Raw genomic sequence first — 19433 nt, forward strand, 5'->3', positions numbered from 1 at the left:
CCGCATTTTACAGAGGACGAGCCCAGCCCCGAGAAGGGAAGAAACCGGCCCAAGGTCACATCGTAGTCAGAGGCCGAGCCAGGACCGAAGCCAGTAGTCCTGCTTTCTAGCCTGAGACCTAGGCTCCCTTCCTCACCGCATCTCTCTGGGTCTGCCCGCATCCCTCGTCCTACTCCCGCGTCCTCCACGAGGCTGTTCTCGGGGACTTGGTTGGGGGTGGGGAGTACTTCCTCCCCTCAAGCTGCGCCCTCGGGAAGGATGCTGGACAGCAGTCAGGCCGCCGGTCCAGTTTCCTCGAGCACGAGCTGAGCCGGCTGTTATTGGAGGACCGCAGAGGCCGCAGGACCGGGGGAGGAGGAGGACCGAGCAAGTTGGAGGCGCCGCGGGAGCAGGCCGGAGGTGCTGGGTTGGTGGTGGGCCCGCGGCCGGGGAAGGCCGGGAGCCTCTGCCGCTCACAGGTGCGGGGACAGCTCAACTTGGTCTGGGCGGTGCCGTCTCAGCCAATGGGAGCGTGGCTCGGGCCGAGCCCCCTCGGCTCCCAGCCTCTGGTCTGCCGGAAGGGGCTGCGGCCCTGCGATTGGCCCGGACGCGGGGCTGCCTGCGCGCTTAGCTAGTTGGCGCCGGCGAGTCTCGGGCGTCCCGCGCTCTGCCCGCGCGCTGGGGCGACGCGTCAGAGACAGGGACCCGGGCGGTCTGCACCCTGCTGGGGTAGGGTTTGGAGCCGCGCGGGACGTTGAGCTCATTTGAGCTCTGCGTGTTTTTTTCCAACCAGTCTGCCAAAATCTGCCTGGAGTCAGCTGATGCAAAGTCCCCGTCTAACCCTGCGAGGGGTTACAGAGGCACACGTTTCGTTACGGTGGGCTTCCGGCTGCCAGGATCCTTTATGACGCATCAAATATCCTAGCACTTTCTACCAGAGCGTTGCAGCCCGGCCGTGCCCAGGGCATGTACCCGTGGCGGGCGAGGGAGCTGAACTTTGAAATGAGTGTAGCTCGCATAGTCTCTCAACACACATTTACAGTGTGGCTGCTTCCTGTCAGACACCAGAGTAGTCATTTTGGATGAGCCGGAGGTCAATGAAACAATCTAGGTTGAGACTGGTGGTCAGATGGTGGAGCGGGGTGCTGTGAATGGTTATAAGCAGAAATACCTCTAATACTACCCGGCCTAGGTTAAGTGCTATTTCAGAGGCACGTAAGGAAGCAGTGAAAATGCAAATGTGGAGCGCGGCATCTTAACCACTGACCTGCTAGGGAAGTCCCGCAACAAGAGATTGATTTTTGATTTAGGGGATCAGGAAAGGTTTCTTGAAGGAGGTTATTTGAATCAGTTAGGGCTTAGTGGATGAAGGAGACCTCGGATTTGGTATAGGATGAGCAAGGCACAAAAATTGGAAAGTACAGGGCTTATTGAGAGATGGTGTAGCAAATGGTATAATGAGTAGATGAGAAAAGTATAGTTGGAGATATGATTTGGAGGGGCCCGGTGAGGACCAGGATGCTGGGCTTGTACGCTCTGATTTGAAATGTGGTAAGCGCTTATGAATAGGATGGCTCCTTAAACTGTCAGTTGTACTAATGTCATTTTTTTTACATCTGCACGAAAAATCTTGGAAATATCTTTGATTCTTCCTTCTTTCATAGCCTACATTTAATTGGTCAGTAAATCACAGTGGGCTTTACCTTCAAAACACAGCCAGACTCTGACCACGTCTAATTAGCTCCATGGTTTCCACCGGGGCTGGCAGCCCTTTTATATATGTCCAGGGAGTACCTCTTCACGTTTTGCTGGAGTTCTGCAGTGCACAACCTGCATGGCTGTGCATTATGGTCCTGGGTTACTGCCATAGCTTGTAAATGGTCTCCCTGCTTCTGCCCTTGTCCATCCTCAGTCTATTCTTAACCCAGTGAGAGTTATCATTTTAAAATATAAGCCTGATATGGTATTCCTCTGCTGAAAATTCTCTTAAGTCATTCAAATATTATGTGCCTACTGTGTACAGGTCTGACTTGAATTTGGTAGGCAAGCCCTGTTCTCCTAGGGATGGAATGCCTGCTTCACCTGGTGGTTGTAATTATGGCCATTTTGATAGCTCTGGTAACACTTTCTCTTGGGGAAGGACAGATGTTTCCTTGACAGAAGTGAAGAGGGAGAGGCTCCTTTTCCTGTTATCATTATGAGGTCTACAGTGTGGCATTCTGAGAATATCAGGCAAGCTTAAGAATTAATGATAATGATTTGCAGAAAGAACCTGCTTTCAGTGTGTTTTCACCAATATTGTTTTGGCTGCAACTAACAAACATTAAGCATGCTTAAATCAACACAGAGAATAAAGACATCCCATGCCTTACAGAGCTGGAGACAGGAGGGCAGCTGGGTCTCAGGAGCAGGGGGCTCTGTTGTTTTTTTCCTCTCTTCTTCACTTCCATCTCTGCTTCTTTCTACATGTGTGCCTGACTCTTTTCTCTCTTTGCAGATTGGCTTTCTCCATCTCTCTCTCTGGCTTCAGACTCGAATGTCGCATAGCTGCCCACCCCCCTCCCCCCAACTCCAGCAACCAGATCACATGTCTCTGCCCCACAGAGGCTGCTTTGCATTCTTTCACAGTGCCAGGGGACAGAATGATGGATTCGTCTGGGGTCAGGTGTCTCTCCCTGACCCAGTCTTCCATGGCCAGAGAGTGGGGGGGAGGGTCTCACTGCAGAACTACAGCTGCAGAGGCCAAATCCTGTGGGCAATAGGCAAGTCTGAAAGGGACACGGATCAGCTGAGCAAGACAGACACCGGAAAGATGGCAACTGCCGAGAGTGTGATGTGTTCTCTGAAGAGAAATGGCTATCACCTAAGTCTAATCTGGTGACTAGTGTCTGTCAGACTAATCCAAGTGTCTGCATTAGGTTTGCCTTCGCTGAACTGGGCTATAAAGTTAAATACTTGGCTTTTATTGAAGGTCCCTGTTAAAGGCAGCTATATAAAAGTCACTTCTGCATTTACGATAAAATGGTAGTGGGAACGTCACCTACAATATAATTTGGTGTTCCTGTATAATGTCTTTAGACTTTTGTTTCAGAATAGTTATCTCTCTAAGGGATAATAGACATCTTATTTGAATAAGGACTTTAAAACTTGTCAGGTTTCCTTTTCGCATGGCCTCAAGGAAGCCTCCAATAACTGTAGTTAACACGTATAGCTGAGCTGAGCTGGAACTTCTAGGCAAGATTATGCTAAGTGGGGCTTCCCTGGTGGCGCAGTGGTTAAGAATCCGCCTGCCAACGCAGGGGACACGGGTTCGAGCCCTGGTCCGGGAAGATCCCACATGCCGCGGAGCAACTAAGCCCGTGCGCCACAACTACTGAGCCTGTGCTCTAGAGCCCGCAAGCCACAACTACTGAAGCCCGTGTGCCACAACTACTGAAGCCTGCGTGCTTAGAGCCTGTGCTCTGCAACAAGAGAAGCCACCACAGTAAGAAGCCTGCGCCCCGCAACAAAGAGTAGCCCCTGCTCACTGCAACTAGAGAAAGCCCGCGTGCAGCAGCGAAGACCCAATGCAGCCAAAAATTAAATAAATGAATAAATAAATAAATTTATAAAAAAAAAAAAAAAAGATTATGCTAAGTGATCAGAAGGGAAATAGCCAAAGGATAAGACATCTATCTGGTAAGAGATCTCAAACTCTAATGCCCACAATGTCCAGGCAGTTAGCAGAGGTGATGTGGGTAGGCTTGAGATAGTAAGTGAAAACTTTTTGCTATTGAGTTCAAGCATAACATAGCTGCCTCGTTACATTGCCTTTAAAACACTAGGCAGGCCAAACAAAATAGCCAAGTAGAGTATGTTGGAAACTGGCTGCCAGTTGTCAGACCTTGGAATCTCACACAGGTTACAGGCTTTGAGCACCTCAGTGTGGCGTCCCTACACAGGATGGTTCTTAGCTTAAACCCAGCTTGCCCTCCCCGGTGAAACAGGACCTCCCTCTCCCACTTGGTAGTACCAAGGCCCTTCCAGACTTCGTGTCCAGAAACTTGAGTTCTCTTTCCTGCCCAAGTCCTGCCTCCTGAATTCCTATTTGCTGCTGATGCCCTGCCTCTTCTGAGGATGTCAGTACTGGGAATGTTTGCCACTTGCAGGGGAGACCTTGACCCTGACCCACAGGAATGCAGCCAGCTGTGTCTTCTGCAAGATAGTCCTGTCAGAATGCAGCAAGTGAGCCCAGCATCAAGACAAGGATACACAGTTTTTTTTTTTCTTTCTTTTGGAGAGGGGGTGCTTTCCGTGGGCTGCACGTGGGTTTTGCATTGACAATGGAAAGGCGGTGCCCTTGAGAGCAGACCTAAGTGTTCTCAGAATTAGAAAAGTTTCTCCCAGATTCCAGGATAATACGTGAACATCTTGATTTTGCGACAGTATCATATAAATTCGGTCATCCTGGAGCAGCTAATTGAATCCAAAGCTAAAGAGATGGTCCCCGCCCTCACAGGGGCTCTGCCTGTCCCCTTGCAGCGCCCACCTCCCACGGCCATTTCTGTTTCCAAACCAAAAGGCAACTGAGTGGCATTTCAAGTTTGAGAAACTAATGTTTACAGAGACTAAAGCCCAGCACAAGACATTAAGATGACAAACAGCCCTGAAGAGTACAGAAATTCCACTGCCTATAGCATTGTGTTTGGGGTGAAAATAGCAACATATTTAAGGAATGTAAAAAAGTAGTAGAAGAAAAAGATATCTAAAATTCTAGCATTTTGTATATGAGAGACTACATTGTGAATAAATGCATTATTAAAGGGGCTGAGTTTTCATGCAATTTAAGCTCTTTTGACGCCAGTGCTTTTAGATATTGCTGACTCAAAGGAAAATAAAATTAAAAGCAGCTCTCTGTTTGGAGAGACATTGAGGCAAACACTGAGGCATTCTGTGCCACAGGCATTGAGCAGAAGGGATGGAAAGCGCTTGAATTACAGACGACTGGATTTTAAATCACCCAGTGGTGGTGACCTCAGACTCCAGTCCTGGAGGGAGGAGGCAGAGCCGTGTGTACTCAGCCAGCCGGTCAGTACTTGGGAGGGGTGCGGGGCACCCACAGCATGGGCCTGTGCCTTCCGTGAAGGGCCAGTCTGTGTGTGGGGATGGGGGTGAGGTTCGAGCACGCAGCTCACCCCCACTCAGCAGGGACTCGCTGAGTGCCTCCTTCGTGTCAGGTTCTTCCAGGCATGGGGGATTCAGTGGTGACTAAGATGGACAAGGTGCCTGGCCTCACTGAGCTTATGATCTAGAAGGGGGAGATGAGTAAAGAAACAAGAGAATCTTGGATTGAAGCGCGATCTTATGGAGAGCAACCCCTGTGTGTTGCATGGGGGGTTGGGCAGCCTCTCTGAAATCAGAAGGGTCCGAAGGACTCAGCCCTCTAGAGAGAGGAAAGGCAAGGTCCACGGCCCTGAGGCGAGAAAGAGCTCCGTGTATGTTCAGAAGGTCAGCGTGGCTTCAGAGCAGTGAGCACAGGGCAGGGGGTACCGGATAGGAAGGGAGGCAGAGGCCAGCTCCAAAAAGGCATGGAGAGGAGGCTTTTAGTCAAGGGAGTCACGTACCTGACTGGTGTTAGACCTTTCTGGCTGCAGTGCTGAGACTGGAGTGTGGCGAGTAGGGGCCGGAGCGGAAGCAAGAGCCTACTGCACAGTCCAGGAAGGATCACGCAAGACAAAAGAGCCCTGTTTGTTTTCCTCTCCTGAGGATTAAACAGATGAAACACCGCGACCTGCCTTCTGCAGTAAATACTGTGGTTGTTGGCTAGTTAGTGAACTTATCACAGACCCACTGGTGCAGGTGACTGGTGATCAGATTAGGGGCGGCGGCAAAATGGCAGGGGAGGAGCTGCCTCAGGCAGAACCTTGTTACTGTTAAGGGCAGTATAACAAAGCACAGGCAGGTGTGCAAAGAGAGACTAGGACGGTTCCCCAGGAAAAGAGCAACAGCTCCCAGGGCTGGAATTGCCTTGCTCAGCTCCCTCCCCACCTCCCTTTCCTTCCCTTAGGCCAGGAGGGATCATTAGAGGGCAATTAACCAGAACAGGAGCACAGCTAATGCACACACCTGTCTACTACTCATAATGCAAAGCTAGTCACTATGCTGAGTAGCCTTACTGACACATGGCCTTGCTGCAACAAGTTTGATTTAACCTGGAAAGGGAGTGGTAGGGTGGTGGGAGAGACTGTGGGGGTGTGTGTGTTTTAATTTAGGTTGATTAGAGTGTGTCTCATTTTGTAGCTTCAGTCTCCATGCTATGATGAGTTACTGATGAATTCAGCCCCAGAGCTGGACCCTGTGCGTGGTGGGGTGGAGAAAGGTGGAGAGCTGAATCAAAAGATACCTGGCCCAGGGCTCAAAAAGCTGCCTGGAGGCATGTGGGCAAATTGAGTTGCATGTTCTGCTGGATGTGGGGAACACTGAGAATGGGACTCATGGAGCTGGAATCCCTGAGGGGGCGGGACCCTGGGCGCCCCAGTGGTCGCTGCACAGCCTAGTTTGAGGGTCACTGGTCTGGTCCAACCTCCTCATGCTACAAAAGGGTGATGACTCACCCAGGGTTACCCCATGAGTTGGTGGCACAGCTGGAACCAGAACCCAGGTTTCTAGATGTCCCAGCCTCCTGACTCTTTTCATCACATGAGGCTGTAGCTTGAGAGGAGGGTGGCAGGCGGGGACTGCCTGGTGCCTTGACTGAACCTGGGTCAAACAGAGCCCACTTTAACTTTCACAACCTGGAAGGAAAATGGCCCCTTCTGCCTAAACTCCTGAAGGCAGCAACACAATGCTGGGGACACATTTTGTGTTTCAGAACCCACCCGGAGGAGCCTGACCATTCTGCCTCTCGTGGCCAGTATGCTGACTGCCCGCTTCTCCAGACCCCCGTCACAGCTCCCGAGGAAAACCCTGAATTTCTCTGATAGAGTAAATGGAGCAAGGTAAGAAAATGAAGGGTGGAGGTGACCTTGAGGGTTACACTTTCTGGGCAAAGCAGAGCTCTTCACACATAATAAGGCTTGACTCTCAAAGGTGTCCCTCAATACCCGCTGTCCACCAGCAAAGGACACTCAAAGGTGTTGTCGGAAGACAGAGACCTTCCCATGTCACACAAGGCACAGAAGAATATCTTTCATCAGATATATTTTTTTAACTTTTTATTTTGAAGTAACTCTACACTTACACAAAAGTTGTAAAAATAGTACAAAAGTTTCCCGTAACCCCTTCGCCTAACTTCCCCAAGTGTTAACATCTTACAAAACCATAGTGCAATCATCCAAACCAGGAAATTACCACTGATATAATACTATTAACTAATCTGCAGACTTGATTCAAATTTCACCAGATGGCCCACGAATGGACATTTTCCTGGTCCAGGATACAAACCAGGATTCCCAGTACATTCAGTTGTCATGTCTCCTTACTCTCTTCCTGTCAGGGGCAGTTCCTCAGTCTTTGTTGTTCATGACCTTGACACCTTGGAAGGATGTCTCTCAGTGTGGGCTGTGGGATGTCCTCGTGTTTAGATTCAGGTTTGTGTGTTTGGAAGAAGCCCACCCAGGTGAGGTGGTGCCCTTCTTAGTGCATCACATCAGGAGGCACAGATCTCATTACTTTAATCACCTGGTTAATGGCTCTTTTAAAATCTCGCACATGAAACTATAGTTAACTAAAATGTCGCGAGACTTCACTGAACTGGGTGATTTAGAGAAAGCATTAAGTACAAAGTAGACAAGCAGCTCTTCTTCTTTGAGAGCTTCTGGAAATTGCCTTTTCCAAGGGAATTTAGTGTGCTCTGCTACCTCATTTTCTTCTTTTGCAGCTAGAGCAAAAAAAAAACTAATGCCCTTTCTTTTATATTTGAGAGGAGTGAAATCAAGTGGCAGGTTAAATTCAAAGATCCAGCAGCTAGAAAATTGATGGTTATTTTCTGTGCCAATAAATATATCTAGAATAACACGCATTGAGGTTTTTAGCAGCATTTGCTTGAAAGCATTTCCACAGGATACAGAAGCTTGGTTGGAGGTGAGGCTTCGACTGCTGGAGGACACCATATAAGAAGAGTCGATATCCCATCAAAGAGGGAATGGAGCTTGGTTCTGTTAAAGGGCTTTTGAAAGAAGGTGATTTGCTGTAATTTTTTTTTAAATTAATTAATTAATTTATTTTTGGCTGTGTTGGGTCTTCGTTTCTGTGCGAGGGCTTTCTCTAGTTGTGGCAAGCGGGGGCCACTCTTCATCGCGGTGCGCGGGCCTCTCACTATCGCGGCCCCTCCCGTTGCGGGGCACAGGCTCCAGACGCGCAGGCTCAGTAGCTGTGGCTCACGGGCTTAGTTGCTCCGCGGCATGTGGGATCCTCCCAGACCAGGGCTCGAACCCGTGTCTCCTGCATTGGCAGGCAGATTCTCAACCACTGCGCCACCAGGGAAGCCGCAATTTGCTGTAATTTTTTTCAGTGAATGACTCACAGAAATGGTAAAATCTGCCTCAAAAATGGCTTTCAGAGATTTCTGGAGATTTTTTATGGAGCAGAAAAGAATCCCAAAGGAAGTTTAAATACTTTTACAAAGATTTTATCCTCAAATTAAAGGGAGTCATACAACCAGTCTGTACCCATACAAACATTCTTTTTTTCACTTTAGTACAGTATTCAATAAATCACATGAAATATTCAACGCTTTATTATTTTAAAAAATTAAAGGGAAGTGAGGCATTAGTCAAGCTTCTGGCTCATTTGAAGGGAAAGAGAGGCTATCCCAAGAGACTCTGAGTCTTCTGGAAGGATTGTAGAAATCACCTGGTTAGGCTAAGGGGTTGGGCGCAGGGTGGTCAGGGGCAGAGCTGAGTCAGAGTGCATTAGCTGTCCTCCGGGAAGAGTTGTCGGCAGAGGTCAGGGAGGGAGACCCAGATGTGTGAGGTGGAAGGAATGGTGGGTGATCACTGTGCCTGGATCAGACAGGAGGTCTTTGGGTGGCCCGATCATTTTGCTTGAATCTCAGTTGGAAAGGGCCTCATGCTCCAGTCCCCACCTGTGGGCGATCCTTTGATCTCACCCTTAACAAGTGACCTTACAGCCTCTATTTGAATATCTCCAGCCATGGGGCAGTCAGTACCTCTCACAGCAGACCTCCTGTCTTTGGACAGTGCTGTTATAAAGCCCTTCTTCATACTGGGCAGAAATCTTTCCTCTGTAAATGCCACCCCTTGTTTCTGGGTCTGCCTTCTGTATTCATACTGAACAAGTTAATCTCTTATCCCTGGGGATACTGTGCCACCCTAATACCCCTGACTTCTCTTATTGCATCCGCATGTTTTTTCATTGCTCATCTCCCATGGTTTTCCCACTCAGCATCCAGGTTTCCCACCTGAATGATGCCCATTTGGCCTGTGCTCTTTCTTGAGATGTGGTGCCCCAAACAGAACACCCCCCCTCCCCTCCCCTGCATGGCTCAGAGCAGCAGTGACCCGGTACACAGCACCTGTCCAGATGAAACCGCCCCAGAAGTGGCCGGATGCGGTCCCTGCCCTGACAACCTGCTCTGCTTCCTGGCTCTATACAGCCCTCAGATTTTGGATTTCTGAAGGCTCTGGCTCCACACAGGACACTACTTCCCGGATTCTGGTTACACACACCAGCTGGCTCAGCCCCAGTGCTCAGCTCTGCCTGCCCAGGCATAGCGTGTAATACTCCAGGGCAGCCTGACCTGGGCAGAATGGAGAGTGGCCCTTGCCTCCCTATTCCTGTCCAGCCTAGGCTCACATAGCTTCTTTTGGCAGCCACCTCACTTGTGATTCGTAGTTGATCAGACTAATTTTTTTTCACAGGTGCTGCTGTGTGAGGCCTCATTCCTCCCCAGCTGCCCTTGTGTCATCAACATTTGTCCTTCCTAAACCCATCTTGTTAGATTCAGGCTGTCAAGCTGACTCCTGTCTCCTCTCAGCAGAAAGCTGGGTAACTGGTTATTGTTGCTGATTCGTGATGGAAGGAACAAAAGGGATAGAGACATAGACTGGAAGGAGGGAAAAGAAGCCAGCATTAATGCCTTGGCCAGCCCAGGGCGATGTCTCGAATGTGGCCCCGTAAGTTCCTGGGTGCCAGTGCTCTGGGGACCAGCCGGTTCTTCCACAGGCCTGTGGGGAAATGCTGGATTGCAACCTCTCCACCCCATCTGATTGCTCTTCTAGGTTAGGATGGAAATCAGCAAGCTCTCCTCCTCTGAGTCTGGAGGCCACCTCTTTGGGATTCACCCCTCAGCAAGTTTACTGACTATCCTGAGTTTAACTTGTACCACCTGTGAGACTGGCACAGCCCTTAGAGTAAGTGGTTTGGGTGACCAGCTGTTTGCTGCCACCACAAGACCCTCCTGGGGAGAGGTGACCCTCCAGGGCAATGCTCACTATTTTATATTATGGGATTCGGACTTAACCCCTCAGGGACATTCTTAGCCTTGATAAGCCAATGTATCAGGACTGCATCACAATTAGAAGGGCAAAGACTTCCAGAAGGCCAGGGCTGGAGAGGTATCAGTGGACCCAAGCTTCTTGTATCTTTCTGCTCTGTCATCCTGTTGGTGGCCCTCACCTCAGAATGCCATGATGCTCCTCCACCTCCAGCCTCCGTCCAGGCAGGAAGAAGCAAAGCAACGTGGAAGAAGGGAGGAGCTGCCCCTGCATCAGGAGAGCAAAACTCTCCCAGCAATCATTGCAGACTTCTGCTTGCACCTTATGGGCCAGGGGTAGGTCACATGATTGCTGGGTAGGTGATAGTCTGGAAAGAACTGGGCACATTGGTACCCCAGACAACATTTTGGTAGTGAGACAGATGAGAAGAATAGATATTGGCAGCAAACAGTAGTGTCTGCCTTGGCTGGGCTGTGGCCTACAGCTGATTTTGTCCCCGGAGATATTAGGACTTTGGCAGTCAAGAGGCTTGAAAAGGAAACCGCATGGGGAAAAAGTCCTTTTTCTCTTTTCCTAAGGCAGCAGTTATAAACTCTGGTTGCAGGTTAGAATCACCTAGAGCGCAGTGGGGAAAAAAAATCCCCGTGCCCCACCCCTGGGGACTCGGATTTCATTCATTAGGGGTGAGGCCAACCATGGGAATAGTTTAAAAAGCTTCCTTGGTTCCTTAGTTCTTCTTCAGCTATTTTGGGAAGAATTTCAATCACATACAAAAGTAGAAAGTAGTAAATGGATCCCTGGTGTACCTGGGCTTCAACAGTTATCTGCTCATGACCAATCTTGTTTCATCTGTGTTCCCACCCACTTTCCTCCCCCTCCCTCTACTGGATTGTTTCAAAGCAAATCCTGGACATCATGTTGGTGTTTAGGTATCTATTGCTAAATGGTAAGATCTCTTTTTAATAACATAAGCACATAATCATGATCGTTTTACCAAGTGATTCTAATAAACAATCAGGGAGGAGAACCTAAGAACAGCTGCTCTGGACCTACATCAACCAGGCCTTTCCCAGTACTGCCTGTACTGGAATCAGGTGTTGGTTAAACATGCAGATTTCCAGGGGCCACCCCATCCTACTGAATCAGAATGTCAATCAGGGACTTGGGAGTCTGCATTTTAACAAGCTTCCCAGGTGCTTGTTAATTAAAGTTAAAGAATTGAGGTGCTAAGGCCTTCCTAGCCCCAAGGCCCCTCTGAACTGAGAAGTAGCCCCAAGCCAGGGATCCCATGGCACCTGCAGGAGCTGCAAAGTGAGAGAAGAAATAAGAGCAGGATGAGGCAGTCCCAGCAGCGGCCAAAGGGAAAGGCTGAGAAACCAAGTGGTGTCCAGGAGGGCACTCCTGTGTCAGCTGGAGCTCCCCAGCAGTGCTCTTGGCCCTCGCCTTATCAGGGTTCTGCCTCTTGGGGATCGGGTGTGGAGGGATGCAGCCTTGTGTTCTCTGGAGAAGCAGAAATATGCCATTGATAGCTGGGTATGAGCAGTAGCGCCTCGTATAATACACCCAGAGACAGTCAAGTTTGAGTGGATATATTTGAATATGGGGAGGTGGGTTAGAGAAAATCTGGCAACAAATCAGTTTGAAATAATTTTTTTTCTTGCTGTGACCTTTTCGTTACTATTTAAAATATCAAATAGTGCAAAAGGATGGCAGGGGACAAGGACAGTTCTGCCAGGGACACCTTGTTGTTTTTGTACAGCAAATCCTGGGGTTATGGTAAAACAGTGATTAATTTTAGATAAAGTCATTTAACTAGTTTTGGGTGTAGTGACCATACCACTCTGCTCACTTGCGACCAATGCCCCCACCAGGGGTAGTGTCAGAGAAAGCCAAGTAGGGGCCCTGACTTACATTCTCACCCAGCAGTAATAAGGAACCCTGCCTGCTTGGGGAGGGGCGGGGTGTGGAGGAGTGTCAGAGGACACCTAGTAGAGACAGAGAGCTAGGACTTCCTCCACCTCTCAGCAGTAATGAGACCACACACCCCCATACAGTGGAGAGCAGTAGTGAGGCACTCCGACCCCTCACAGCCAGGGAGGTATTGGTGGAGACCCAGTGGGAAGCCGGAACTCCTATCCGTACCCAGGAGTAACTCCTTCCAATTTACTTTATGAAGCTAGTATTAGCTGATTCCAAAACCAGACAAAGACCGTACAAAACAGAGGACTGCAGACCAATACCCCTCATGAATATAGGTGCCAAAATTCTTAAAATATTAGCCAATAGAATTCAGCAATATAGGAAAAGAATTGTAAGCCATGAAAAAGTGAATTTGTTCCAGGGATGAAAAGATGGCTCGTTGCTAAAAATCAGTTAATGTAATCCACCAAACTGAAAGCCAAAGAAGAAAAATCACATGAATCTATTATTGCAGAAAGAGCAAAATTTAACACTCATTTGTGTTAAACACTCTCAGAAAAATAGGCATAGATGAAAACTTCCTAAACTTGATAAAGAGCATCTATGAAAACCATGCAACTAACATTATATTTCCTGGTGAAAGACTGAATGCCTTCTCCCTAAGATGGGAGCAAGGCAAGAATGTCCACTCTCACCACTGACTCGCCATAGCGCAATAAAGAAGTGCAATAAAGCAAGAAAAGGAAATAAAAGTCATACAGGTTGTAAAAGAAGAAATAAAACTGTCCCTATTTGCAGATTACATGATTGACTACATAGAAAATCCCGAGGAATCCACAGGGCACTCCTAGAACTAATAAGTGAGTTCAGCAGGACACAGGATACAAGATAACACGCACAAGTCAGTGTATTTCTATATCCTAGCAATGAACTTGTGGATATCAAAATCTAAAATAATACCATTTACAATTGCTCAAAAGAATGAGTTACTTAGGTATAAATACAACAAATTATACAGGATTTGTACATTGAAAACGATACAATGCTGATGAAAGAAATCAAAGATCTAAATAAATGGAGACCCACACTATGTTCAGGGATTGAAAGACTCAAACAAGTAAAGATGTTGACTTTCCCTAAATTGATATACAAGTTTAGCACAATTTCTATCAAAATCCCAGTCAGATTTTTATAGAAAAAGACAAGATTGTTCTAAAATTTATATGAAAAGGCAAAGGAAATAGAATAGCAAAAACAATTTTGAAAAAGAAAAATAAGGTGGGAGCGCATAGCTCAATGAAACAGAGAATCCAGAAATAAAACCACATGGATATGCCCAACCAGTATTTGACAAAGGTGCAAAAGCAATGCAATGGAGGAAAGATAACATTTTCAAAAAATGGTGCTGGAGCATGGATATTCATAGGCAAAAACAAAAACAACCAACTTTGACTTATCTCACATTTTATACAAAAGTTAACTCACAATGGATCATGGACTTAAATTATAAAACACAAGACTAGGGACTTCCCTGGTGGTCCAGTGGTTAAGACTCTGACCTTCCAATGCAAGGGACACGGGTTCGATCCCTGGTTGGAGAACTAAGGTCCCACATGCCTCGCGGTATGGCCAAAAAATGAAAAAACAGAAAAAAAAAAAACCAAGACTATAAATCTTTTAGAAAAAAAACAGGAGAAAATCTTTAGGTTGGGGCATAGGCAAAGAGTTCTGAGACTTGACACCAAAATATGATTGATCCATAAAAGGAAAAATTGAATAATCAGACTTCATTAAAATGAAACACTGTTTCTCTACGTAAAGATCCTGTTAAGAGGATGAAAAGACAAGTTATACACTAGGAGAAAATATTTGCATACCACGTATGCAACAAAGGACTAGCATCTAGAACATACAAAGAACTCTCAAAACTCAATAGTGAAAGAACAAACACTCCAATTACAATAGAATATGCACAAAGGACAAAAAGAGACATTTTAATCGAAGGGGATATAGTGATGGCAAATAAGTACATGAAAAGATTTTCAACATCATTAGCCATCAGAGAAATGCAAATTAAGACCACAGTGGATATCTTTACACAGTTACCAGCATGGTTAAAATAAAAAATAGTGATACCACCAAATGCTGGCAAGGATATGGGGAGACTGGATCTCATACATCACTGCTGGGAATGTAGAATGCTACAGCCACTCTGGAAAACAGTTTAAAAGTTTCTTAAAAAACTAAACATGCAACTACCATATGACCCAGCAATTGCTCTTCTGGGCATTTACCCAAGAGAAAAACAGGTTCACACAAAACCTGTACAGGAATGTTCCTGGAAGCTTTATTTGTAATAGCCCTAAATTGGAAGCAACCCAGATGACCTTCAATAGTCGAATGGTTAAACGAACTGTGGTACAGGATACCATAGAATACAATTTAGCAATAAAAAGGAACAAATTATTGATACATGCGACAATAGACAATCGGATGAATCTCTAGGGAATTATGTTGCCTGAAAAAAGCCAGTCCCAAAAGGTTAATATTCTATGACTCCATTCTTGAAATGACAGAACTATAGAGGTGGAGAACAGATTAGTGGTTAAAGAGGATGTGGGAGTGGGTGTGGCTATAAAAGGATAACACAGGATCCTTGTGGTGATGGAACTGTTCTGTATTTTCACTGCATATGTCAATATCCTGGTTGTGATATTGTACTAGAGTTTTGCAAGATGTTATCATTAGGGGAAATTGGGTAAAAGGTACAGGGCATCTCTCTGTATTACTTCTTAACTTCATGTGAATCTAGAATTACTTCAAAATAAAAAACTATCAGGAAGCCATGTAAAACCTAAGGGTTAAGACGTTGCATTTGCAGAAGGCTTTGTTAACAGAGGTCTATCACTGAAAGGCTCTTCCTACACAGTGGCAAAAATGTCCACTGCAACTGCTGGCCCACTTTGTCCCAGACAAGTAACCTGGAGGAAACAGGCCCTCCTCCTCAGTGGTACCAGCAGGTTGTCCTCAGGGGTTTGGGGTGGGAGTAGTGAGTAGGGTGGGTACTGGTGCCTGAGGGCCTGTTGAGTTGCTTCCACCCCGGAACAAGGTCTGGTGTGACCACAGCCTCTGCTCATGGCTTTCTTTCCTCTCACAGAGGCTCGCTGCTGTTTCACTCTGCCTCCTTTGTCCCTGTTGACCGTCGGACTTACGCTGCTTCGGTGAACCCGGTGAGTGGCAGCCTGGCTACCTGGGAGCCAGTCAGGTGGTCAGAGCCCTCCTCCCTGGGCTCCCAGGCCCTGACCCACCCTCAGAGTAAGGGCTTCAGTGCTTCCAGGGCACTCAGGGCCACTCTCTCACTCGCTGAACAACCCCTGCCCCATCAAATGAAGTTAGGGGTTAAGAGTTTAGACTCCGAAATCTCTCAGTCCTTCTTTCAGTCCCAGCTCTATCGCTAATTATGTTGGGCATTTTAAAATGTCTCTTTCCTCACTTGTAACGTGATATAATAATCATACTTATTATATGGAGTTATTGTGAGAATTAAAATAATGCATGCACAGTTCCTTGCCCATGGTAGGTACTCAGTACTTGACGATGAAGATGACAGTGGTGATGGTGATGATGGTGATTGTAGATGAGGAAACTGAGGTCCAGAAAGAGGAGGTAACTTCCCCAAGCAATATTGCTAGTTGGTGGTAGAGTCTGGGTTAGAACCTGGTCTCTTGATTCTGAGTCCAAGCATTTCTACTATACCAGGGTGCTTCTCCAAACAGCAAGAGACAAGTGGGGAGGGCCAGGCCTGGCCCACTCAGGAAGTCTTAATTTTTACTGCCCAGAGGAGGCCTGGTCATTCAGCCCTCAGGATCCTGGGTTCCTAATGTGGGGGTCTGACCTTTTAAAACAGGTTGGCAGCAAAGCTGTCTTGGTTACAGGCTTTGACTCTGGATTTGGGTTCTCCTTGGCCAAGCATCTGCATTCAGAAGGCTTCCCTGTATTTGCTGGCTACTTGATGAAGGTAAGAGATGGGTCATCTTCATAATCACTGTCCCTTTATACATAGTTATTGTTTGGTAGGGTTTTAAAATTGCAATCAAATACACATAAAATAAAATTTGCCATCTTAACCACTTTTAAGTGTACAGTTCAGTGGTATTAAATATATTCATATTGTTGTACAACCATCACCTCTATCCATCCCCATAACACTTTTCATCTTGCAAAACTGAAAGTCTATACCTAATATAAACAATAACTGCCCATTCTCCCCTCCCCTCCAGTCCCTGGCAACCACCATTACAATTTCTGTCTTTATGAATTTGACTACTCTAAGTACCTAATATAAGTGGACTCGTGCAGTGTTTGTCTTTTTGTGACTGGCTTACTTCATCCAGCATAACGTCCTCAAGGTTCATCCATGCTGTAGCATATTACAGAATTTCCTTCCTTTTCAAGGCTGAGTAATATTCCACTGTGTGTATATGCCGTATATTGCTTATCCATTCATCTGTCAATGGACATTTGGGTTTCTTCTACATTTTGGCTATTGTGAATAATGCTGTTATGAACATGGGTGTACAAATATCTCTTCAAGATCCTGCTTTCGATTCTTTGGGGTATATACCCACAAGTAGAATTACTGGATCATATGATGATTTTATCTTAAATTGTCTGAGGAACTGCCACACTGTTTTCTACAGTGATTGTACCATTTTACATTCCTACCAGCAGTGCACAAGGGTTCCAATTTCTCTATATCCTTGCCAATACTTGTTGTTTTCTGGGTTTTTTTCTGATAATAGTCATCATAATGGGTGTGAGGTGATATCTCATTGTAGTTTTGATTTGTGTTTCCCTCATAATTTTTGATGTTGAGAATCTTTTCATGTGCTTACGGGCCATTCATATATTTTCCTTGGAGAAATGTCTATTGAAGTCCTTTGCCCATTTTTTAATGGTATGTTTTTGTTGTTTGTTGAGTTTTAGGAGTTCTCTATATATTCTGGATATTAAATCCTTATCAGATATGTGATTTGCAAATATTTTCTCCCACTCTGTGGGTTGCCTTTTTACTCTGGGGATAGTGTCTATGATATACAAAATTAAAAAATTTTTATGAAGTCTAATTTGCCTATTTTTAATTTTGTTACTTGTGCCTTTGGTGTCATATCCAAGAAATCATTGCCAAATCCAATGTCATGAAGCTTTTGCCCTATGTTTCTTCTAAGAGTTTTATTGTTTTGGTCTTACATATAGGTTCTTGATCCATTTTGAGTTAATTTTTGTGTGTGGTATTAGGTAAGGGTCCAACTTCATTCTTTTACATGTGGATATCCAGTTTTCCCAGCACCACTTGTTGAAAAGACTGTCCTTTCCCCAATGAGTGGTCAAGGTACACTTGTCAAAAATCATTTGACCGTATATATGAGGGTTTGTTTCTGGGCTCTCAATTCTATTCCATTGGTTTGTCTTTATGCCAGTACTAGACTATTTTGATTACTGTAGCTTTGTAGTAAGTTTTGAAATCAATAAGTCTGAGTCCTCCAGTTTTGTTCTTCTTTCTCAAGTTTGTTTTGGCTATTTGGAGTCCCTTGAGATTCCATATGAATTTTAGGATAGGTTTCTCTTTCTCTAAAAAAACATCATTAAGATTTTGACAGGTATTGGATTAAATCCGTGGATTGCTTTGGGTAGTATTGACATTTTAACAGTATTAAGTCATCCGATCCATGAACATAGGATGTGTTTCCATTTATTTCTTTCATCTTTAATTTCTTTCAGAAATGTTTTGTGGTTTTCATTGTGCAAGTCTTTCACCTTCTTGGTTAAGCTAATTCCTAAGTATTTTATTCTTTTTTGATGCTATTGTCAATGGAATTGTTTTTGTCATTTCCTTTTCAGATTGTTCATTGTTTGTGGGTAGAAATGTGCCTGATTTTTGTGTGTTGACTTTTATCCTGCTACTGTGCTGAATTCACTTGCTATTTCTAACAGGGTTTTACTTTTGTGGAATCTTTAGGGTTTTCTACATGTAAGATCATATCATCTGCAAGCAGATAGTTTTACTTCTTCCTTTCCAGTTTGGATATCTTTCATTTCTTTTTCTTGCCTAATTGCTCTGCCTACAACTTCCAGTAATATGTTGAATAGAAGTGGTTAGATTGGCCAAAATCAACCGCAATTTACTATCCATACAGTCTCCTGGAAGTTGCAAGCCTTCAACAGATTCTAGAATTCCAAAATAGTTACATTAGACAGATTCTGCCAGTGCACTTATTGTCTAGGTGGGGAGACAGATTCCTGGTGGTTCCTAGTCTGCCATCTTCCCAGAATCTTACTTCAAGCTGAGTATTTAATATCAGTACTGCCCAGAACCTGGGCCAGTGTTTGTAGTTGTTTTTTAATTACCTTCCCAACAACTGGCTCATCTGTTGCTTACAACAGCTGATATCTTTTCCATTCACTTCCGTGTCTCTTGTTTTTCTTAGCTTCATTCATTCATTCATTCATTCATTCATTCATTTGCCAAATGCTAATGATGTGCCTGACACTTTGCTAGGTGCTGAAGAAGAGTAAGACCTGATCCCTGTCCCCAAGGAGCATTGTCCAGTGGTGATGGGACAGCCATGCACAGACACAGCTGGAAGAATTAGAGTGGAGAGTGTTCTCAGGGTTGTGCAAAGAATGTTTAATGAGAATGCACAGAAGGAAGGGATTGACTCTGGCATGACAAAAGGGGTGACATTTGTTCTGGGCCGTGGAGAATGAATAATGCTGTCATAGATGGAGACTGGGAGGAATGACCTGTCAGACAGAAGAAGTAACCTAACCATAGGCTTGGAAGTATGAGGCTCCACTGGGACTCATAAAGTGGAATTTAGGATGCATGAAAGGAAGCATTGGGACATGAAGCTGCAAAAGTAATTAGGAGACAGTTCCCCTAATTTAGCAAGTTCTGCAACCTTTACCACAATCCATTTTTAGAACATTTCCAACTTTCAAAAATTTCCCTCTTGTTCATTTGCACACCTACCCACACCTACCTCTAGTTCTAGGTAGCCACTGATTTCTGCCTCTTTAAATTTGCCTTTCTGGACT

The 19433-nt window shown here is 45.6% G+C and overlaps 2 protein-coding genes across 4 annotated transcripts in view; one reads left to right on the top strand and one right to left on the bottom strand.

Annotated features, from left to right (window-relative positions):
• The window catches only part of APOD (apolipoprotein D), a 71038-nt gene extending 65238 nt beyond the window's left edge, over positions 1 to 5800 (bottom strand). For all 3 annotated transcript variants that reach the window (XM_082458698.1, XM_082458699.1, XM_082458700.1), the window contains exon 1: positions 5583 to 5800. The gene's annotated coding sequence lies outside the window, so the exon portion shown is untranslated. The remainder of the gene's footprint in view (positions 1 to 5582) is intronic.
• Positions 137 to 19433, top strand: part of BDH1 (3-hydroxybutyrate dehydrogenase 1) — a 35291-nt gene continuing 15994 nt past the window's right edge. Inside the window, 4 exon segments of the mRNA XM_082460977.1 lie at positions 137 to 458; positions 6830 to 6956; positions 15493 to 15565; positions 16243 to 16353. Of these exon segments, the coding sequence (XP_082317103.1) occupies positions 6874 to 6956; positions 15493 to 15565; positions 16243 to 16353 (267 nt within the window). The 5' untranslated portion in view covers positions 137 to 458; positions 6830 to 6873.

This window comes from Balaenoptera physalus, assembly GCF_965194825.1.
Source record: "Balaenoptera physalus genome assembly, chromosome: 4".
Lineage (NCBI taxonomy): Eukaryota > Metazoa > Chordata > Mammalia > Artiodactyla > Balaenopteridae > Balaenoptera > Balaenoptera physalus.